Here is a 24114-nt window from a genome sequence, read left to right as displayed (position 1 = left end):
GGTGCCGCCATCTGCATCTCCCCGGACCATGCACGGCCAGTGGGCGCCGCCATCTTCACCTCCCCGGACCATGCGCGGCCAGTGCGCGCCACCATCTTCACCTCCCGGGGCCACATGCAGCCAGGGGGTGCTGCCATCTTCGCCTTCTGGGGCCACGCGTGGCCAGTGGGCGCTGCCACCTTCTCCCCCCCAAGTCCACTTGCGGCCCATGGGCGCCGCAAATTTTGTCCCCCGCAGGATCTTCAGGCGCCGCCATCTTGTCTCCCCCATGGGACATCGACACCGGCAGCATTCCAGGACCTGGGCCCCCCAGGCTTCCCATCATCCGACATCAGCGTCGACCGACCACGACTCGCCACAGTAACGATCGACCGGTTTCGTCCGCGCAACCTGGCCACCGCATCGACCAGTGTGAAAATTGCCGAACATCAGGCCAGCAACAATATCACAGACACCACTGCGTCACTCTCAGCGGAACATCAAGGCACCGGACCGGTTGAATATCTAACTGGCACCAGACTTCAAAAGACATTTTTTTTCATCAAATACTGTAAATATTAACTCATTGTTGTATATAGTTCTCCACCACCCCCGCCGGACTCAATTTCAACAGAGGGTGAATGTGGTAAACCACTGTTGCACCTGTATTAGGTGATGTACGGTAGGACCTGTACTACAGGTTCACCGGTAGTCTCTGCCGACTGTATAAATATGCATGTCCTCCAGCGAGCAGCCATTTCGCCAGCTGCTGTGGGAGGCCACACATCTTATAGCAATAAAGCCTCAGTTGGATTCAACTATCGTCTTTGTCCAATTGATCGTGCCTCAGTCATTATTGAGGGTACTACAGTGGGTGCACCTACACTATGTGGATTGTAGAGAATCAAAAGGTGGCTCACCAACAAGGCAGTTATGGATGGGCAACAATGCTGCCCAGCCAGCGATGCCCACATCCTGCAAATGAATTTAAAAAACAACAACGATATGGTGATGCTATTTTGGTTTGATGTTGAAAGATCTGGCAGCAAGGCCATTTTGCTAGCTGGATTAACCTGAATCAGGAGAGCTGGAGGGCATTACCTATTGCAGCGTAATGTTAACCAGGTCACGCCTTAAGATGACGACCGCGTCTTCATTCTGCCCTTGGAAGTCAGCCAACACCAGTCATTCTCCAAAACTCCAAATTGACCCTGATGAGTGACTCCTTGCTAGGAGCTGATGCCTTGGAACAAAATTGGCAACCAGCATTGGTCAACTGCAAGATACAGACAGAGAGTAGCTGATTGGATTGAGCGCTAAGAGAATAGTGATTTGAAGGGACTTTAACATTGAATATACAACACAGCCCAACATGGACCCGATGAGCTGAATAGCCTCCTTCTCTACCATTAAGACTTGTCAATTTTATGACAGAAACAGACTGTTGAATCCAACTGATCTTTGCCAGTGTTCAGCTCCACATGAAACCTCCTTCCACACTCTTCATCTAAGCCCAACACTGATACCTTCTATTCTTTTCTCCTTCTTGTAACTTACACTTAATGGACTTACTTTGGATGACACAGGGTCTGAAATTAATTTGCTTAATGCTACTGCTGGTTATAGTGTATGCAATCACACCTGCTATACAACTTGATCAAGATATGCAGTGGAGAAGGCGTGGAGAAGAAGAAAGACTCACCATAGAAGGTCCCACCCTAAGAGGACCTTCCGGGAGTGCCTGTCCTATGTTGGGATGGGCATAGAGCAGTGACTCAGGAGACTTTACTTTACTAAGGACATGGCGACGGAGTGATGTCAACTCCTTCATGAAGACCGAGAGCCTTAAACCAGGATGAGAACGACTATTGCCCTTTCATTCATCGCAACCCGGATTCCTGGCTGGAGCTGATGACAGCAATAATGTGTCAAATTCACTGTTCACAGAAGCATCCTGGAAATGACAGAGGTGGAGAGGAGACTTCAGCTTCTTCCCCTCTATAGGGAAGACCAGGATGTGAGGGAATGTGGATTTCCCAAGATAGCTGGTTTCCCAATGATTGAAAGTGTCATTGAGTGACACTGGCTCTGCACGACCCCTCGTTCCAACAGGGAATAATATCACAACCACAGATTCACCATTCTGCCAATATGCAGTTGGTTATGCTGCCAAACGAAGATATTTGCCATGATGAATTCTCACTATCCTGGTCGCAGTTACCCTGTGACAGTCAGTAATTCCGTTCTTCTTCAGGCTTCAGAGACAACCAGCTAGATGGCTGCTCAGGGGCAGCTCAGGGCTCACCCGCATCAACACATACCTCACGGCCCCAATCCACCGCCCCACTACAAGTTTAGAGAAACATTCGATGAGAATCATGGAGCGACTAACGTAACATTGTGAAGCAAACCACCTAGGTCACCAAAGCAATGGCTTCACTGCTTTAGGTGGCTCAGGGTCGGAAGGTGGGGGGAGAGGGGGGGGGGGGGGGTAGATCAGGACCCACGAGAGGTTGTCCTTGTTTGTGGGGAGTGTCTGCATCCTCTTGAAATGTGCAATTCTCAGGAGCCACTACTAGCTCCTGAGATCCAGAGTCCATCAGTGGATCAGAAGGAGGGATAGAGACCATATGCACCAGCCAAATACAAAGCAAGAGAGCCCACATTGTGAGGCTCCCCTTCAATTGGAATTAGCTTTCCCATCCCCAATATTGACGTTTCTTCTCCTTATAATTCATCCATTTCAGCCTCCTCATCCTTGGCCAACAACATTCAATACAGCAAAAATCTTCACCCAGCTATTTTATTCAACAATACATAAATAAGGCACAGAAGGGTCAGTGCAGACTCAATGGGCTGAATGGCCTCCTTCTGCATAGTTGGGATTCTATGCCAGAAAGTGAGCTGGGATCAAAGCTGAATGTCCACAGTCACTTGGGAGTTCCCATTGCATGGCACCTTTCAGGATGAGGGTGAGGAGTGAGTGGAGAAGATGCAGAAGGCAGCAACTTACTGTTATCTAGGATTCCTGGACAGTACTGGCTGCCACAGGTATATGTGGCATTGGTGCTGAAAATGCTGTACGCATTATTGAGGTAATACAACTGTACTGGTTCTCTTCTAGTGCTTTGGGTCTCCGGTATGTTGAGGGTGGCTTTCTCCTGCAAGAGAGTGCACGTGTGTATGTGTGTATGTGTGCGTGTGTGTGTGCGTGTGTATGTGTGTGTGTGTGGTCTTTATTCACTCACAGGATGTGGGAGTCACTGGTCAGAACAGCATTTATTCCCCATCCTTCTTGCCCACAGTGCTGTCAGGGAGGGAGCTCCAGGATTTTGGCCCAGCGACAGTGAAGGAATGGCAGATGGTGTGACATGGAAGGGGGGACTGTGGTGTTCCCATGTGTCTGCTGCCCTTGAGCTGATGGTAGCGGTCCCAGGTTCAGAAGGTGATGGCTCAGGAGCCTTAGTGATTTTCTGCAGCGCATCTTGTAGATACAACACACTGCTGCGACTGTGCCAACGGTGGAAAGAGTGAATGTTTGTAGATGGGGTGCCAATCAACCAGGCTGCTTCGTGCTGAATGGTGTTGAGCTTCTTGAGTGTTGTTGGAGCTGCACTCAGTGAGACAAGTGGAGAGTATTCTGTCACACCTTTGACATGTGTCTTGTAGGTGGTGGACACGCTTTGGGGAGTCAGGAGGTGAGTTTCTCGCCTCAAGGTTTCTTAGCCTCTGACCTGTTCTCGTAGCCACAGTTCTTATATATGGCTAGTTCAGTTCAGTTTCTGCTCAATGGTAACTCCCAGGATGTCGACAGCGGAGGATTTAGTCATGCTAATGTGAATGAATATCAAGTGGCAATGGTTAGATTCCCTCTTATTGAAGATTGTCATTGCCTGGCACTTGTGCGGTCCGAATGTTACTTTACATTTCTTAACCCAAGGATATTGTCCAGTTCTTGATTCATTTGCACATGGATTGATTCAGTATCTGAAGAGTCACTGATGGTGCTGAACATTGTGCAGTCATCAGCGAATATCCTCACTTCTGACCTTATGATGGAAGGGAGGTCATTGATGAAGCAGCTGAAGCTGGTTGGGCCGAGGGCATTACCCTGAGGAACACCTGCAGTGATGTTCTGGAGCTGAGCTGATTGACCTCCAACCACCACAACCATCTTCCTTTGTGCCAGGTATGACTCCAATTAGTGGAGAGTTTCCCTCCTCATTACCATGGACTCCAGTTATTCTCGGATTTCTTAAAGCTAATCTCAGTCAAATGCTGCCTTGATGCCAAGGGCAGTCACTCTCACCTCACATCATGAGTTCAACTCTTTTGTCCATGTTTGTACAATGGCTGTAATGAGGTCAGGATCTGAATGGCCCTGGCGGAATCCAAACCGAACGTCGGTGAGAAGATTATTGCTTAGCAAGATGCCGCTTGATAGCACTGTTGATGACTCTTTCCATCACTTGACTGGGTTGGATTTGTCCTGATCTTTGTACATCCCTGGGCACGTTTCTACGTTGTCGGGTGGATGCCACTGTTGTAGCTATACTGGAACAGCTTGGCTAGAGACATGGCAAGTCCTGGAGCACATGTCTTCAGTATTATTGTTGGAATATTGTCAGGGGCCAGAGCCTTTGAGGTATTCAGTGCCTTCAGCCGTTTCTTGATTTCATGTGGAGTAAATCAAATTAACTGAAGACTGACATCTGTGATGCTGAGGACCTCTGGAGGATGTCAAGATGGATCATTCACTCGGCATTTCTGGCTGAAGGTTGTTACAAATTCTTCAGCCTTGTCTTTTGCACATATGCTGGGTTCCTCCATCATTAAGGATGGGGATGCTTGTGAAGCCTCCTCCTCCAGTGAGTTGTTTAATTGTCCACCACCATACTTGTGGCAGAGCTTAGATCTGATCCGCTGGTTATGGAATTGCTTAGCTCTGTCTATTACTGGCTGCTTCTGCTGTTTGGCACACAAGTAGTTCTGTGCTGTAGCTTCACCAGGTTGACACCTCATTTTCAGGTCTGCCTAGTGTTGCTCCTGGCATTCTCTCCTGCATTCGTCACTGAACCAGGGTTGATCCTCTGGTTTGAATGTAATGATAGAGTGGGAGATATGCCGTGCCATGAGGTTACATCAAGGTAGCCTTTGATTCTGCTGCTGCTGATGGCCCACAGTGCCTCATTAATGCCGAACCATTAGTTGCTAGATCAAGTGGTAGTGTCACACAACATGATGGAAGGTATCGTCAATGTGAAGACAGGACTTTGTCTCCACAGGGACTGTGTGATGGTAACTTCTACCGATACTGTCATGGACAGATGCATCTGCAGCTGGCAGATTGGTGAGGATGAGGTCAAGTACGTTTTTGCCTCTTGTTGGTTCCCTCACCACCTGCTGCAGTCTCAGTTAGCAGCTATGTCCTTTAGGACCCGGCCAGTTCGGTCTGTGGTGGTGTTACCGAGCGACTCTTGCTGACGGACATTGAAGGCCCGCCCAGAACATATTCTGTGCCCTTGCCACCCTCAGTACTTCCTCCAAATTGTGTTCAACATGGAGGAGTACTGATTCGTCAGCTGACAGTGGATGAAGTGGTAATCAGCAGGAGGTCTCCTTGCCCATGTTCGACCTGATGCCATGAGACTTCAAGGGGTCCAGAGTCAATGTTGAGAACTCCCAGCGCAACTCCTTCCCAACTGTATACCACTGTGCCGCCACCTCTGCTGGGTCTGTCCTGCTGATGAGACAGGACATTCCCAGGCATGGTGATAGTTGTGTCTGGGACATTGCCTATAAGGTATGATTACTTGAGTATGACTATGTCAGGCTGTTGCTTGACTAGTCTGGGAGACAACTGTCTCAATTTTGGATGCACAAGCCCCCAGATGTTAGTGAAGAAGACTTTGGAAGGAGGACAGAGCTAGGTTTCCCTTCGTAATTTCCGAAGCCTCGGTCGATTCCGGATTATCTCTCCAATCTTTATAGCTCTTTGATATAACTGAGTGGTTTGCTAGGCCATAGAAGAGGGAAGTTAAGAGGCAATCATCTTGCTGTGGGTCTGGAGTCACGTGGGGGTCAGCCAGGTAAAAACCTAAAGGGACTTAGTGAACCAGATGGCAGTTTACAACAATCAGCCATTGTTTTGTGGTCATCGATAGAATTTTAATTCCAGATTTTTTCTGAGTTCAAATTTCACCATCTTCCACAGTGGTATTGTAACCTCGGTCCCTGCCACCACCTCCCCATTGTGCTTGCGTGTGTGCGGTGATTCCCCTGAGTGTTAGAGAGTGCTGTTGAATGAGTGATGGCTGTATGGAGGATTGAGCAGTGCGAGGTGTGGTTGAGCAGGAGATGTAACCACTCAACTGGGGTCATTGACCATTTTCCAACACTGCTGCCATGTCCTGAGAGTAACATTGTGGACATTACCCTGCATCCTTTGTCACGTGCCACCATTACCCTCAGAGTTTCAATCCCAACAGCTTCCTGCAACACCCACACCAACAGAAATATGACTTCCTTCCTCCTCTGCATGGGTTTCCTCCGGGTACTCCGGTTTCCTCCCACAGTCCACAGACATGCTAAAATTGCCCTTTATTGTCTAAAGATGTACAGATTAGGTGTGGTTAAGGGGATATGATCATAGAATTTACAGTGCAGAAGGAGGCCATTCGGCCCATCAAGTCTGCACCGGCTCCTGGAAAGAGCACCCTGGCCAAGGTTAACACCTCCACCCTATCCCCGTAACCCAGTAACCCCACCCAGCACTAAGGGCAATTTTGGACACTAAGGGCAATTTATCATGTCCAATCCACCTAACTTGCACATCTTTGGACTGTGGGAGGAAACCGGAGCACCCGGAGGAAACCCACGCACACAAGGGAGGATGTGGACTCCGCACAGACAGTGACCGAAGCCGGAATCGAACCTGGGACCCTGGAGCTGTGAAGCGATTGTGCTATCCACAATGCTACCATGCTGCCCACTATGGGCAGGGGTGGGGGTGTGGGTGTGGGTGTAGGTAGAGTGCTCTTTCAGAGGGTCAGTGCAGACTCGATGGGCTGAATGGCCTCCTTCTGCACTGTAGGAATGCTGTGGATTCTACCTCACTAACCAGTGCATCAAGGGAGGCATCACAAAGGTGGAGGGCCTTTCCCTGGCGAGATATGCAAAGCTCCTTCTCCCACATACAGATAAGATTATCCAGCAGCTGTAGTTCATTCCTGCAACTTTTCTTTGAGAAAAAAGTGTTTAAAACAGCATATGTTTTCTTCCGAATGTTACGTGACCCCCTGTGTACAGAAAGGCGGCACCATGGAATCTGGGCTCGGCACGGGTCAGACCATGGCTTTGTGACTCCACACCCACAGCAAAGGTGACACTGAAATGGCCCAGCAAGCCACTCAGTTGTATCGAACCCCAATAAGGTCAAGAAGGAATGAATCCAGATGGAATACGTGGCATCGCCACCTGAAATGGCACAGCCAGCCTTAATGACCCTGCAAAGTTGTCCTTACCAACAACTGGGGGGCTTGTGCCAAAGTTGGGGGAGCTGTCTCACAGACTAGTCAAGCAAAAGCAAAAGCCATGACAGTATCGGTAGAAGGGACCACTGCACAGTCCTTGTGGAGACAAAGTCCCGTCTTCACATTGAGGATGTTCTCCATCGTGTTGTGTGGCACGACCACCGTGCTGAATGGGATAGACTTCAAACAGATCTAGCAACCCAAGACTGGGCATTCATGAGGAGCTGTGGGCCATCAACATCAGTAATCTAATAGTTTGGTATTTCCCCCACTCTACATTAACACTAAACTGGGGGATTGATCTTGGATCAGTGGGAAGTGCAGAAGAATATGCCAAGAGTAACACCAGGATTAACTTAAATGAGGTGTTAACCTGGTGTAGTTACGATACAGGACTACATGCATCCTAAACAGCACACAGTATGTGATAAACAGAGCTAAGTGGTTCCACAACCAACAGATCTAACCTCTGAAGCCCTGGCACATCCGTCACAAATGGTAGTGGACTATTATACAACTGGAAAAGGAGATTCCACAAATATTCCCCCCCTCAATGTTGGGAGAAGTCAGGACTTCAGTTCAAAAGACAAGGCCGAAGCTTTGAAGTCATCTTCAACCAGAAGCGCTGAATGGATGATCAATCTTGGCTTCGTCCAGAGGTCCCCAGCAACACAGAAGCCAGTCTTCAGCCAATTCAGTTCACTCCATGTGATATCAAGAAATGGCTGAAGGCACTGGATACTGCAAAGCCTATGGGCCCTGCCAAGATTCTAGTAATCGTAATGAAGACGTGCTTCAGAACTTGTTGTGCCTCTAACCGAGCTATTCGAGTACAGCTACAACACTGGCATCTACCCCGCAATGTGGAAAATTGCTCAGGTATGTCCTGCCCACAAGAAGCAGGACAAATCCAACCCAGCCAATTACTGCCCCGTCAGTCTAATCACGATCATGAACAGAGTAATGGAAGAGGTTGTTGACAGTGCAATCAAGCAGCACTTCCTTAGCAATAACTCGCTCACTGATGCTCAGTTTGGGTTCAGGGACCACCCAGCACCTGACCTCATTACAGTCTTTATTAAAAATGGATAAAAGAGTTGAACTCATTTTGTCAACTGAGAGTGACTGCCCTTGACATCAAGGCAACATTTGACAGGGTCAAAACTCGCCACTGGCAGCATGGTAGCACAGTGGTTAGCACAGTTGCTTCACAGCTCTAAGGTCCCAGGTTCGATTCCCGACTTGGGTCACTGTCTGTGCGGAGTCTGCACGTCCTCCCCGTGTCTGCGTGGGTTTCCTCCGGGTGCTCCGGTTTCTTCTCACAGTCCAAAGATGTGCAAGTTAGGTGGATTGGCCATGCTAAATTGCCCTTAGTGTCCAAAAAGGTTAGGTGGGGGTTACAGGTGGAGGTATGGGCTTGGGGATAGGGTGGAGGTGTGGGCTTGGGTAGCGTGCTCTTTCCAAGGGCCATGCAGATTCGATGGAGGAATAGCCTCCTTCTGCACTGTAAATTCTATGATTCTATGGTCTCAAATCCACCTCCTTACCAGTTCCCCATATCCTTTTAACCTGTTTTTAAAAATCAGAAATATATCTATCTCCTTATTGAAACTATTTAATGACTCAGATTCCACCGCATTATGAGGCAGCGTGTTCAACAAATTTACCATCCTCTGAGAGACGCAGTTCCTCCTAATCTCAGTTCTAAATCTGCCACCTCTCAACCTATATCCATGACCTCTCATCCAAGATTTTCCCACAAAGGGGCACATTTGGTCTACGCTTACTTTATTAATCCCTCGATCAGATCCACTCTCGTCCTTCTAAACTCCAGTGAGAATAAGCCCAAATTGTTTAATCTCTCCTCATACGTCAACCCGTTCATCCCCAAAACCACTCTGGTGAACCTCCTCTGAACTTTCTCCAATGCCACTACTTCCTTCCTCAGTAATGGAGGTCAAAACTGAACATAATACTACAGATGTGGTCTTACCAACACCCTATATAATTGCAACAACATCTCTCTACTGTTATACTCCAATCTTTTTGCAATAAACACTAAAATTCAATTTGCCTTATTTATTACATGTTGTACTTGCATACTGACTTTCTGCCATTCCTGAACAAACACTCCCAGATTCCTCTGCCCAGACTCATTTTGAATCTGCTTTCCATTTAGATAATAATTTGCCTTTCTATTTTTCCAGACAAAATGGATTACCTCACACTTTTCCACATTAAACACCTTCTGCCAAATTTTGGCCCATTCTCCTCGCCTATCGATTTCCGTCTGTCAACTCTTTCTTTTCTTCACTGCCTGCTTTCCCACTTATTTGAATATCATATGCAAATGTTGCTTATGTTATACTCTGCCCTTGCTTGCAGATCATTTATATAGATTGTAAACAGTTGTGGTCTGAGGACTGACCCCTGCTGCACCCGACTAGTTACCGTTCACCAACCAGAGAAGGACCATTTATCCCGACCCTCTGCTTTCTGTCAGTAAGCCTAGCCTTAATCCCTTTAATCCTATTAGTTTATTCAATACTAATGATGGTTATTGCACCAAGTTCCTCTGCATTAACTGCAGTTTTGGAAACTTCATATTATCCTCTACCATGAAGGCAGAGGCAAAATATTGGTTTAGTGTCTCTGCCATTATTACCTCACCAGTATCATTCTCTAAACGGCCAACATTTACTTTCGCTATTCGCTTCCTCTTTATATACTTATAGAAGCTTTTCTGCTAGTTTCCTTTCGGAGTTCATCTTAGCTCTTTTGATTTTATTTTGGTAGCTTTTTGCTGAACGTTAAAGTTCTTCCAATCCTCCAGCTTACCAGTAGTTTTTGCACCATGGTATGTCTTAGTTTTTGCCTTTATGACTTCCTTGTAGAGTCATGGAACATTTTTCTCTCTTTTACAATTCCTCTTCCTCTCAGGAAGATACTTTAATTGAGCAGTATTTAATATCTCCCTGAACATCCCCCATTGTTCCTCAACTGTTCTACGCTCAACACAAAGGAAGATGATTGTTGTTGTTGGAAATCAATCAAGTCAGTCCCAGGACATCACTGTAGGAGTTCCTCAGGCTGGTTTCCGAGGCCCAACCATCTTCAGCTGCTTCATCAATGACCTTCCTTCCATCAAAAGGTCAGAAGTGGGGATGTTGACTGATGATGACACGATATTCAGCAACATTTGCAACTCCTTACATACTGAGGTAGTCCAGAATAATATGCAGAAATTTGGATAGGATTTAGGCTTGTGCTGAAAAGTGGCAAGTAACACTTACGCCACACAAGCGGCAGACAATGACCAGAGAGAATCTAATCATCTCCCCTCAATGGCATTACCATCGCTGAATTCCCTACTGTCAATATCCTGGGGAGGGGGGAAGGGGGGGTTAACCATTGACTAGAAACTGAACTGGACCAGTCATATAAATACTGTAGCTACCAAAGCAAGTTGGAGGCTGGGAATTCTGTGGAGAGCAACTCCTGACTCCCTAAAGTCTGTCCACCATCTAAGGCACAAGTCAGGAGTCTGATGGAATACATACCACATGCCTGGATGAGTGCCTCTCCAACAACACTCAAGAGGCTCTACACCATCCAAGACAATGCAGCCTGTTGATGGGCACCCCATTCACCACCTTGAACATTCACTCCCTCCACCACTGATGCATAGTGGCAGCCGTCTGTGCCATCTATAAGATGCACTGCAGCAACTCACTGTGACTGCTTCGTCAGCACCTTCAAATCCACAACCTCTAACATCTAGAAGGACAAGGGCAGCAGGTGCATGGGGGAACCACCACCTGCAAATACCCTCAAAACTACCCACCACCTTGAATTGGATCTCTATTGCTGTTCCTTCGCTGTCCCTGTCACTGGGCCAAATTCCGGGAGCTCCCTCTCTATCAGCACCATGAGTGAACCTACACAAATGGACTGCGGTGGCTTAAAAAGACATCTGACCACTGCCTTCTCAAGGGTAATTAGGAATGGGCAATAAACGTTGGCCTAGCCAACGAAGCCCACATCCCATCAAAGAATAAAATAATAAAGTCAATTAAGGTGAACACATCAATTTTGCATTTTTTCCAGCTCGTTTCCAATTAGAATCATAGAACCCCTACAATGCAGAGGGAGGCCTTTTGGCCCGTCAAGTCTGTATCGACCCTCTGAAAGAGAGCCCTACCCAGGCCCCACTCCCCGCCCTATCCCCATAATCCCACCTAACCTGCACCCTCTGGACACTATTAGGCAATTTATCATGGCCAATCCACCTAACGGCATATCTTTGGACTGTGGGAAGAAACCGGAGCACCCGGAGGAAAGCCACGCAGACACAGGGGGAACGTGCAGACTACACAGTTACCCAAGGTCAGAATCGCATCCGGGTTCCTGGCGCTGTGAGGCAGCAGTGCTAACCACCTTGCCGCCCAGTTTTCACACCACAGATCATAACACCCCTCCATGCCCAAACATCCGGTCGGATCAATTTGCAGCCCACCGTTTCCAATGCTCAATTATGTCAGGAGACATTGTTGGAGGGTCGGGCAGAAAAGGCAAAAGGGTAGTCAGGTTAAGCCCTTTCGTCAGAACAGTTGTGATCAGCATCTGTACCTGAAATGTTCAGCTGCCTTCAGTCAACGCACACTGTTTGTCGTCAACATTTCCCAGTTTTATTAGTTCAGATTTTGTCAGTATTTTCCTATTATCTTCTCCTACACAAGGGCAAGCTGAGAGAATGTTTTCTGTCTGTTCCACGATCTACTGCTTTTGATAGAATTCCCCAGGCACACTTAACAATGAGGAATCTCCTTTCCAGCACTCGAGAAAGAAAGATAGGGGGAATGTTGTCTTTCCTTCTCTCGGTTTCTGCTATGAAATGCTGCTCCCCCAAATGAATCCATTATCTTTCAAACTGTATGTTTACATGGGAAGGATCCTACACATGGGCTTTCTGGTCTTGTGCTTTTGTAAAAGTAACATCTGCCTACATCATTCGGACAGAATTAGATAGAAGTCATGATGCACCTTTCGAGAGAGTGCATGGTAAATCATGGCAGCTGTGGACTCAAATTAACTTTGAATTAAGTGTATTTAATTGATGCATTTAATGGGAAGCTCGATACGCACATGAAGGAGAATGGAATAGGAGGATACGCTGTTAGGGTGAGATGAAGAGGGGTGGGAGGATGTTTGTGCAGATTATTAACACCAGCCCACACAAATTGTGCCAAATCGTTAAAGAAACAGAAAATGCTGGGCGTTCTACATAAAAGTCCCTTCAAATGCAAAGTTATGTCAACACATTTCCAGTGTGCGCCTGTGCATTATGCACTATTGATTTTTCATCTTTTAAAAACAGTTTTCAGTTTCAGGTTTCACAAGGGTCAGGGCCAGCAGAGGGGCAACAGGCTCGTTGGCGGATTGACAGCCAATCGCTCGCCACTCCAGATTTTAGTGTGCAATGACTTGGAAAACATCGGCAAGGTTTTTAAATTTCAAAATAAGGCTTGGTCACAAACATCCCGCCAGATCTTGAACCGCCCATTGTCCTGTGAACTCCAGTGGAAAAGAGATCAGGCGCGCTGAAAGGTCAGCTGCCAATTCGCCGCCATCCTGTTTTGCGTGGCTGGTACAGACCCACTTTCACCAAGGCCAAAGGTTTGATGAGCTGAATGTTCTATTCGTATTCCTGCATTTCTCACCTGGGGCCAAGCATACAGAAACTTGCCAACTCCTTCACAAAGGAGTGGCTCTCAGTCTCTCTCTCTCTCTCTCTCGCCACATAACACAAAACGGAACTCCTCACTCCCACTCCCATTCATCAGTAAAAATAAAACATGCATTTGTAATTTTTTACTACGCTGATTGACAAAAGATTCTTGTACCTGTTTTGTTCATACTTTGAGATCAGTAAGAATGAATAAGATACAATGTAAATGTGTGTAACTGTGCAATGGTAGAGCTTTCATAAACCTCTAATTCTATCCTTAGAATATGGATTGATGGGAGATCACACAATAAAAAGTCAGCGACCTCGATCAGTTCATGAGAGAAAGGTCCCTCAGGAACAAGCTGATGCTGGTAAAATTATGCCACATACTGGTAATTAATTCAATAGTTCTATTCCTGTCTTCATTTTATCAATATAACAAACCCACTGCATGCTTTCATAGAGTTTTTTTCTTTTAGTTTTAATCGTGCAGGTGACGTGCCGTGTACATTAACCATTTTCTTTAAGATCAGTCACCCAAAAATGTCCAGAAATACCAATTAGTCTGTAGCTGTACAAGAATTGGCAACCGTATTTTAGAAGCATTTATTTAGTATTAATAAAATCACCAGACCATTGCATGTAAGCATTAGTTTATTCTTTATTTGCAGGGGGTTGCACTTCTTTTGCAAAAACAACCAGGCAAACTTGGAAAGTGTTTGCCGAGGTTAGATATTCATGTTTTTTTGTGGCTTGAGGTTTGGGGCTCTTGAATGTCCTGGTCCCCCCCCCTCCCAGATACGCAGGGAAACCCTTGTCTTTGAACACATGACCTAGTCCCTCAAATCATTCACACCGGGTGCCATTTGAGCCTGATCCACTGCTTGGGTAACTGATTCAATCGGGTACAACACTGGTCTGCCACTCCGTCTGATTTTATCCTCAGTTGAATTCAATATTGGCTAGAGTGTAAAACTGATGTTCTACCCGATCTTGAGGGACATTGCCCCGGCCCTTACTTCTGGAGAGTAAGTTTTAAAGTATTCCTTGGTTCTCTGCAACCATCCACGTCGTCACTCCAACTATTTTGTGCAACCTAACTAACCAATGAAACAAAATTATAAAATGAATTGAGAGACAAATTAAAGGGACAGTCCTAAATGGAAACCGCCAAAACCAAAAAAAAAGAATCACAAAGGAAACTTAAGACATAAAATCAAAATGTGATTAACGGAGTCAATAAGTCACCCCAGCCCCTGCGGTGCCCAACAGGCACAGAAGATGTTGTCACTCCAAGTTCATTGTCAGGGTGCTAGAAAGTGCATGCTATCAGAGCTTCCATTGGACCCATGCGATGTGAAAGCAACGGTGTGCCGATTTGAGGGAAAAAATTATGATCTTCTCCAATTCCAACGATTGTGATTAACACAGACATTGTTCATCAGTAAAAAAGCTGAATATTTTCCACCTCCAATGGATGCTTAGATGTGCCTAACTATTCAGAAGCTGACTGTTCAAAGTGCTATTTGTTTTCTTTGCCCACTCTCATTGTGTGGCTTGAGGGTGCACCAACCATCATTCCTTAGCTGATGGAGATGAGCAGATTCCCAATCTCACACCAGCGGTTGGAATAACCTTACACTGCACAAAAGGCTTCCTTCAACTTATTTCCTCATGTTTTATTAATGCAGGATTTGATTTTCATTATTATTTTCAAAAAAGAATGTCATGCATTCATGTCCATTGAAATGATCAAGTCCAAATCATTGAAATGCTAAGCGTTTTCAATATTAATATTTAATTGTGTTAATGGTAGACCATCTACTTCCCTGTCTCTTCACTTGACTTTCAGGCTCTTGGGTATCTAATGTTCGGGGTTCTTTTATAGTTCGAAAGGAGTGCTTCTAATGACGTAGGTGGGCTGCTAGGGCTCAGAGTTAAGAGGAAGAAGGGGGTTGGAAAAGTAGAGAGAGGAGGAGAGTGGTAAAGTTAGCACGCCTCAGTGGAAGAACTGATCCTGTCAATCAGTCACAGAGCAACATGCAGAAGCTGTTCTGAAGAAACCTTCAGTTCAGATTGCCTTATCACCCTGCCTGAAAGAGGTTGGGTTTCAATGAGTAGGAGGTGATAAAGGGGGGAAATGATCAGGATTTTCCAAGGTAAATATATATTTTTTTATCTTTGATTTTGCATGTTTTCTGTATTTAGTGTTTCATTTCATCACGCCTGTGCTGCTACAGTTGTTGACAAGTATTTCCAGGGAAAATGGACTGTTCGTAATACACTCCAAGGCATTGTGTTCACTACCAATGTATTGTACCTTATTGTCCACTGAAGTAGATTTATAATATGTATCAATGTATTTTTAAAAAACCCTTTGGTGCATTCTCTCTAACTTGCCTCGACCCCAGTGAAATAAATAACCAGCTGCAAAGTCATTGATGCAGATTTCTTCTTAGCATTGAGGCTGTGACATGAAAATATAGAGAATCATAGAATCCTTACAGTACAGAAAGAGGCCGTTCAGCCCATTGAGCCTGCACTGATCCTTTGAAAGAGCACCCTACCCAGGTCCACTCACCCGTCTACCCTGCCCTATACCCATAACCCCATAAGCTAACCGGCACATCCCTGGACACTACGGGGCAATTTAGCATAGCCAATCCACCTAACCTGCGCATCTTTGGACTGTGGGAGTAAACCGGAGCACCCGGAGGAAACCCGCACAGATACGGGGAGAACGTACAAACTCCACACAGACAGTGACCCAAGGCTGGAATTGAACCTGGACCGAATGGGAAAATGCTGGAAAATCTCAGCAAGTCTGGCAGCATTTGTAGGGAGAGAAAAGAGCTAACGTTTCGAGTCCGATGACTCTTTATCAAAGCTGTCCGCTTTGACAAAGAGTCATCGGACTCGAAACGTTAGCTCTTTTCTCTCCCTACAGATGCTGCCAGACTTGCTGAGATTTTCCAGCATTTTCCCTTTCGTTTCAGATTCCAGCGTCCGCAGTAATTTGCTTTTATTAATTGAACCTGGGTCCCTGGTGCTGTGAGACAGCAGTGCTAACCACTGCAACACCGTGCTGCTCAGCATGGGAAGTTATGGTATGTCATGTTTAACTGCCTTAAGAATGGAGCAACCTTATTTGCTCTGTTTCTTATTGTAACAGAAGAAAAACTCCTTTCAAAGCAGTTAACGAAGGCTTAGGCTTTAAAAGAAAACGTAACGGGGAGAGATTCACGCTGCAGTTAAACCAAAAATCTTCAGAGATGTTGACATTTTAATGCAGTTAAAGGTCTCGTCCGAACCAATGGCAGAGCTGCAATTATTGGAACTACTAATCTTCAGCAGACTATATAACAAGAGCAAGGGCTTCATCATTGCTTCTGATGACATGATGGCTTTAATCTGTTGCCTTCCCTAGATATCCTAAGTACCAGCACTAAGTTATATTGGATGGCAGTGCGTGTCGCAAGTGTCACATAGACTTTGGCAATGTTAGAAGCTTCAATTTCTCTTCCCTAATAATTTCCCCGACTATTTCAGGATGCATTTGTCATCCTGATTAAATCCCCGCGAGCATTGGTGTGCATGGGAGAAAGTGACTTTTGCCCAACTGGGTTATGGTGATAACAGTCCAAGGACTTTTCTGTAGCAAACATGAAGAAGTAAGAATCACTTGAGGCCGTTATTTAGATATGGGAGAGAGCACAGTGCTGCTGTGGCCACTTCTACTGGTTTCATGCCTGGATGTGACTGTTGATGATATGAGGCGATGAACACTTGAATGGACTAATGTATCTGTTAAACCAGGCAAAGAAACGACAAGCAAACACATTAATATCACCAATTGTAGTTTCTAGGCATTAATCTTAGTTTTATATTAAAAAAGGGACTCCTATTTGTTCAATGTTATGATGGATCGCGAGCACACAGCAGAGTCTTGAGGCTAGGTTGCTCCCATATCCCCACAGCACCACCATCTGCTCACTAGAGACTTACAGAAGTATCTATCAGAGATGATGTTCCTGGTTTGCCAAAGTCAATGAGACTTTAATAAAGAAAGGAATAGCTTTTGATAATTATTTCAAAAGAAAGCAATTTTGTTCAAGGATGAATTTGCTTTCTTTGATTAATTGCTGCTTTGTTTTAGTCCTTTCCTGTCCTCAGAATCGCAGAAATTCACAGAAAATACAGTGCAGAAGAGGCCCTTCTGCCCATCGAGTCTGCGCCGACACATGAAGAGCACCTGACCTGGCTACCTAGTCCCCTTTGCCAGCCCTTGACCAATAGCTTCAAAAGTTATGATGTGCCAAGTGCTCACCCAGGTACTTTTTAAAGGATGTGAGGCAACCCACCTCTACCGCCCTCCCAGGGAGTGCATTCCAGAGCGTCACCACCCTCTGGGTAAAAAAGGTTCCCCCTCACATCCCCCTAAACCTCCTGCCCTATTCTGCTGGTCAAACAGCCTCAACAAGGAGTTTCCTGTGGACTCTGAATAAATATGGAAAAACTGCATATCTGTAATAATAATACACAATGCTAGGTATTGAGATAAGGTCAGCCAGCACCTGGAAAGGGGAAAAGGGGGTTAGTCTTGGATTCAGACCTTTCATTAGAGCTGAAAGTTCAGTACTAACGGCGGGTTTATCGCTTTGCTGAAAAAACTTCATGCTCAACTTGTAATAACTTGTCTCGCACTTCATAGGTATTAACTGACATCGAATCATAGCATTATAGAATGATTTACAGCCCATTGAAATGCTAAGTGTTTTCAATATTCTCTGAAAGAACAATGAACCTGGTGCCACCCCCGCCTGCCTTTTCCCCATAACCCTGTATTTTCTTCCTCTTCAGATTATAATCAAAATCTCTTTTGAGTTGAATCTTCCTCTACCACATTATTAGGCAATGCATTCCAGATAACCATGCTTCCCAAGGTGTGGTGTCCAGAACTGGACGCAATGTGCCATTTGAGGCCAAATCAATACATTATACAGGTTTTCCTTGCTCCTATACTCTCTGGCCCCATTAATAAAACACAGAATGCAGTATGCAATATAAACCTGCCCTGCCATCTTCAATGTTCTATGCATATATACCCCTGGTTCCTCTGCTTTAGCACCCCCTTTAAAATTGTACCCTTTATTTCATATTGTCTATCTGCCACAAAAATGAATCGCTTCATACTTCCCTGCATTAAATTTCATCTGCCACTTGTCCGCCCACTCAGCAGCTCTGTCTGTATCCTGTGTATGCTCAATATTTTCTGTTCTCCTTTCTAGCTCTCATGAACCAGCCAAGGCCACACCCCAGCCATAGCCAATGTTTGAAGTTTGGGTGGTGACTCCCTGTGGCGTGCGTTGCTTACTGTGAACTGGCTAGTGATATGTGCCACCCTGCCCTTTCGATGCAAACGATTGCACTTCTGTTTGAATAACAGCACGGAGGGTGCAAGGAATTTGCCAAAAACTGAAGCACTGAAAATATATACTGTGATCTTCTTTAAACCCCGTAGTTTGTTCTCAAGCGATCCTAGACATGTTGATTATCACAGAATTTAAAGTGCAGAAGGAGGCCATTCGGCCCATCGAGTCTGCACCGGCTCTTGGAAAGAGCACCCTACCCAAGGTCAACACTTCCACCCTATCCCCATAACCCAGTAACCCCACCCAACACTAAGGGCAATTTTGGACACAAAGGGGAATTTATCATGGCCAATCCACCCTAACCTGCACGTCTTTGGACTGTGGGAGGAAACCGGAGCACCTGGAGGAAACCCACGCAGACACGGGGAGAACGTGCAGACTCCGCACAGACAGTGACCCAAGCCGGAATCGAACCTGTGACCCTGGAGCTGTGAAGCAATTGTGCTATCCACAATGCTACCGTGCTGCTGGCTTGTGGGATAAATAAGCCCTTTGTGTTTTGGTGTCTATGGGTCTTCGCTTCAGGACTTACAAATATAACCATGCAGCACAGCTTGGAACAGCTGATAACCTTGTAATTAATGTGTCAGTGTACTTGAAAATAATTTCGATTTTTACGATTCATAATGCATACTTAGGAGGTGCATAATGACTAGTCTAACAATTCAGAAACAACTTTCATTAAAGTGCTCATAGGGCTCAGCCGTTACCACCAAGAGTCCCTTGGAGATGTCATTATCTCCTGCTAATGCTTGTTTTCTGACCTCTATAAATGCTGTCATGACATTACTTCTCAAATGTAAATGGGGTCTCCATTCTAAATGGCATGGGATTCCTGAGTTAATATGCACCGCTCGGTTTATTTTAGCTTGCAATTATATGTTTGCGTTTGGGCAAAGCAAAAATGTGAGTTTGAATTCTGGAGTCAGTTTCTTACCTCATTTACGAATGCAGCGATTCCCTCCCACCCACCCACCGCAACCCCCCTCACACACCCCCCACCCCCCCTCCCCCCACAGCGACCCGCACCCCTCACAAGCTCCAACCCCGTTCACCCCGTACCCACTCACCACCAACGGCAGGGAGGCCAGCACCCACCATCTGTACTCGACACAGCAGGGAGTATAACCCCAGTGGCCAAGGGAGCAGGAATTATGAAAATAATTGGACAGTCCAGTCAAGTTCCAACAGCATTTTGGAAACTAACTAGAGAAGGCCTTTTATAGTTTGAAAATGTGGACGGTGTCTCAAAATTTCCACCAGGAGCCAAGAAAACATGTTCCCAGCCAGACCCATCAATCAGAAGAAGTTTGGTTGTGAATCTCAGACACCCAACACTGTATAACTAGAACTGTCCCCATTCAATTATCATTCCTGACTTGTTTCAACGATCACTGGGAACCTTAGCAACTACTCCTTTCAATTCCCTCATGGTTATGGTTTCGAGCTGAGACGCACGATTGCAAACCTTGTCTGTCCTGTTTAGCCTTGGTAGTTGTGTGTTATTGTCAATGGAACTGATACTGTTTAATAATTGGTATGTCACTCTTTCTACGCAGGAGACCCTGTTACAGAAGAATGGACCCAGTGGAGTATGTGTTCAGTAACATGTGGTCAAGGGTCGCAGGTGCGAACCAGAGCTTGTGTATCATCTTACGGGATTCTGTGCAGCGTGCCTTTAAGAGAATCAAGGGTTTGCAATAACACTGCCCTCTGTCCAGGTAGTGTTAGCAATGGATGAGTAAAAATATGGATGTTTAATTATATGACTCGATAGACAAACCGAACAAAGATCATTTTCAAATTTGTGCATTTTTGCTCCTGTTAAAATTAGTTTTTTTTTAATTCAGTGTGATTGAATGCTTAGACATTTTACCTGTTATAATTTTAAAACTGTGTGAAAGTCATTTTTTAAAAAATTGGTGTTGCAATGATATGTTTGGATTTGACAAGATACTATGCAACCCACACTCAATGTGTGGTGAGGTAAGCTCAATGCTTTGAATTTGAGCAGTTAACAAATCATACTGTTTAGCCAAAAACATGAATTGGAATAATTCTTTTCATGGTGCCACCAGTAGCATGCGGAAGCCTGTTCAGTTTTATTTATTTATTTATTTTGGTGCTCTTTGCATTCTGATTTTTCCCGCTAGCTGCCTGGTGTACAGTTGCTGTAATGTTGTTGGCTAGTGATCACTTGTGCATCATAAAAACGACAGGTTTCATACAAGGTCAAGACCATCATTACTGGAGAGCAGCTTCAACGCAACTCTCAGTGTTGGGGAGAAGGAAAGCAAAAAGGAAAATCAAGGGATGGAAGAATTTATGTTTAGTGGCGAGGGACCCAGTGAATTGTCACAGCAAACGATTCAGTTTCTCAGTACTAGGATAGAAAAGAGAGCTGGTGGAATTAAATACAATTTGCCTTTTTGCCAATTGCAGAATTGGGTCCCTCATGTATTGGAAACCAATCACCTCACAGTAGGACATTGTAATTTACTTGCCATTTAAGCTATTGTTCAGGGTTGGGTGGTCTAACATCAAATTTTGGACATCCGAATGCCAGGGGCCTGAACAGCTATGTGATATGGGCACCCACTGTTCTTGGCAGATTGGGACAGCTGCACAGGATAACAAATTCCATCCTGACATCCTCACATGCATGCTAGCACCTTGGGAGCCTTGCCCAGCCGAGTGCATTTTTTACTATGGGTCTATTCTTGGGGCATGGGCATCAGTTGAAGGGCCACTGTTCATATTGTCCCTCGCCCTTAGCCCTGATGAGGAAGTGGACATCTTCTCTGGGCGGCTCGGTGGCACAGTGGTTAGCACTGCAGTCTCACGGGTGCCAATGACCGGGGTTGAATTCTGGCCTTGGGTGATTGAGTGTGCGGAGTTTGCACGTTCTCCCGGTGTGCGTGTGGGTTTCCTCACACAGTCCAAGGAGGTGCGGTTAGGTGGATTGGCCATGTTAAAATTGTCCCTTAGTTTCCAAAGCTGTGCAGGTTAGGTTGGATTACAGGGATAGGGCGGGGGAGTGGACCTGGTTAGGGTGCTCTTCCAGAGGGTCGGTGCAGGCTTGATGGGCCGAATTACCTCTGTCTGCGCTGTAGGAATTCTATGGATTCCCACTGCAGTTCATATGGTGATATTACGCATGTTCAAGACAAGTAAGTGGGCCGCTCAGCCCACTTCAGTAAAAAGCTAAGAGTCTATTACAACAAGAGTCATGTTGCTTCCAATGTACGCAATCCCATGGGATAAATGGATTTTCCAATTATTGTAGTTGCGTTTCCACAGTTCCCTGGCCACTGTTAATGACTAACTCTCTGACCTTTTAGACGAGACTAGCTTAAGAACACAGTTTATTTAATCAACATGGGACCTTTATGCATGTTTCCAGGCAATCAGGTTGGAGTGAAAAATGTTCCTGTCCAATTAAATTCTTCAAATTGAACTGTCTCGCCTCAGTTCCTTACTATAAGAAACAGGAATTTATTTACCGCTGTTCAGTTACTGTTTCAATCATTCTTGAAAAATAAAGTTGAAAATTGGCTCTAAGCTCAAAGGATAAGCCAATCAGGCTCCTCCTTCCAGATGTCTTCTGCTGCTGTCTGCAGTTGGGTCTTATTATTTTGTCCAAGAGTCACCCAGTAATAATTGAGTATAACACCAACTTCCCCAGTGACTCTGTTGTTGAAGGCAATGCTCAGCTGAGCAACAGGGGAAAGAAAGATCCAGGGTTGGTACTCGGGCTGCAGCTTGATTGTCCTCAGCCAGGAAGAGAAATAGAGACACTGAAGTCTTGGCCACTATGTGGGTGGGGATGATAAAGGGGCAATCAGCTGGTGCTAACTGGGCTCCACTGACCCCTGCTGGAAAAGACGTGCATGAGTATTTGTGGAGAAGGGGGATCAAATTCAGGTGTGATGCCTTCACTGCTGAATTGCCCACTGTTCTGGCTGACACGTTATTACCAATCAGTCAATTGAGGTACAGATGTGGAGTTCAAGTCAAGAGGAGAGGAAATCCAACAGTTACAGGGCTGCTACACTCTGTACAGTGAAACTGGCTATGTCACTCATAGAATCTGCAGTGCAGAAGGAGGCCATTCGGCCCATTATGTCTGCACCGGCCCTCAGAAAGAGCACCCTACTTAAGCACACCTCCAATCTATCCCGTAACCCAGTAACCCCACCCAACCTTTTTTGGACATTAAGGGCAATTTAGCTTGGCCAATCCACCTAACCTGCACATCTTTGGACTGTGGGAGGAAACCGGAGCACCCGGAGAAAACCCACGCAGACACGGGGAGAACGTGCAGACTCGGCACAGACAGTGACCCAAGCCGGAATCGAACCTGGGACCCTGGAGCTGTGAAGCAACAGTGCTAATCCCTGTGTTACTACGCTGCCCATTATATACATACATCTTACACTTCTACAATGAATCTGGTTCCGTATTCTCCTTGATAGTTACACTATATTTTCCACTTAAGCAATATTTTTTTTCAATTATGGGGCAATTTAGCATAGCCAATTCACCTATCCTGCACATCTTTGGGGTGTGGGGATGAGACCCGCACAGACACAGAGAGAATGTGCAATGTGCAAACTCCACACGAACAGAGACCGGGGACGGGGATCGAACCTGGGTCTTCAGCACCGTGAGGCAGCAGTGCTAACCACGGCGCTACCCAGCCGCCCCCCCCCCCCCCCCCCACTCCTGAAGCAATAACGACATCTGCATATATACAACTTGCCGAGGACACTAATTCGTTAACACCAAGTCACATTTTAGACACTTTGTGAGGCTCTCCTATATTGACAGAGGCACTTTAGCCAATCCCTAAACTGCACTTTCCAACAAACCTAATTTTCATCCTTGGGGAATTAATGACACACTTATCATGTTGCTATTTTACCTATTTTAGACTCTCTAACTGCAAGATGGGAGATGGTGATGTAGTGATAATATCACTGGGCTGGTAATGGTAAAGATCTGGAAATATGGGTTCAAACCCCACATTGACAGCTGGTGGAATTTGCATAATATTCATAAAACCAGGAACTGAACAATGGTTGCATTAATAATCATAACCATGACAACAATCATTTATTCCCCTTTAGCGAAGGAAGTCTGCTGTCTTTTCCTGGTCATGGTGACATGTGGTTGAAATGGCCTAGCAAGAGCAATTAGAGATAGGTGACAAAATTGCTGGCCTTATCAGCAACACCCAGATCCCATGAAAGAACTAAAAACAAGAGGAACGGGGTTTTGGTGCGGTCTGGCTGGTCAGCCTGATTGAGGAACTGAGCAATAAGATGGAGTCAGCTCCAATCAGGTTGTATAGTTATTGCCCAGGATTCCCATGTGGATTATTTTGGTTCCTTCCTCATGAGATTCTTCCACACAAACTTTCGAGAACACATCAATAACTTAA

The 24114-nt window shown here is 45.7% G+C and overlaps 1 protein-coding gene across 15 annotated transcripts in view; it reads left to right on the top strand.

The window, feature by feature from the left end:
• The window catches only part of adgrb3 (adhesion G protein-coupled receptor B3), a 920539-nt gene that overhangs the window by 401484 nt on the left and 494941 nt on the right, over positions 1–24114 (top strand). For 11 of the 15 annotated variants that reach the window (XM_038800688.1, XM_038800695.1, XM_038800692.1 and 8 more), the window contains 2 exons: positions 13521–13631; positions 20231–20392. In XM_038800688.1, coding sequence (XP_038656616.1) covers positions 13521–13631; positions 20231–20392 — 273 coding nt within the window. The remainder of the gene's footprint in view (positions 1–13520; positions 13632–20230; positions 20393–24114) is intronic. The other 4 variants (XM_038800699.1, XM_038800690.1, XM_038800700.1 and 1 more) reach the window with 2 other exon arrangements.

Source organism: Scyliorhinus canicula, chromosome 6, assembly GCF_902713615.1.
Source record: "Scyliorhinus canicula chromosome 6, sScyCan1.1, whole genome shotgun sequence".
Classification (NCBI taxonomy): Eukaryota; Metazoa; Chordata; class Chondrichthyes; order Carcharhiniformes; family Scyliorhinidae; genus Scyliorhinus; species Scyliorhinus canicula.
This window is presented reverse-complemented; position numbering and strand designations above follow the sequence as displayed.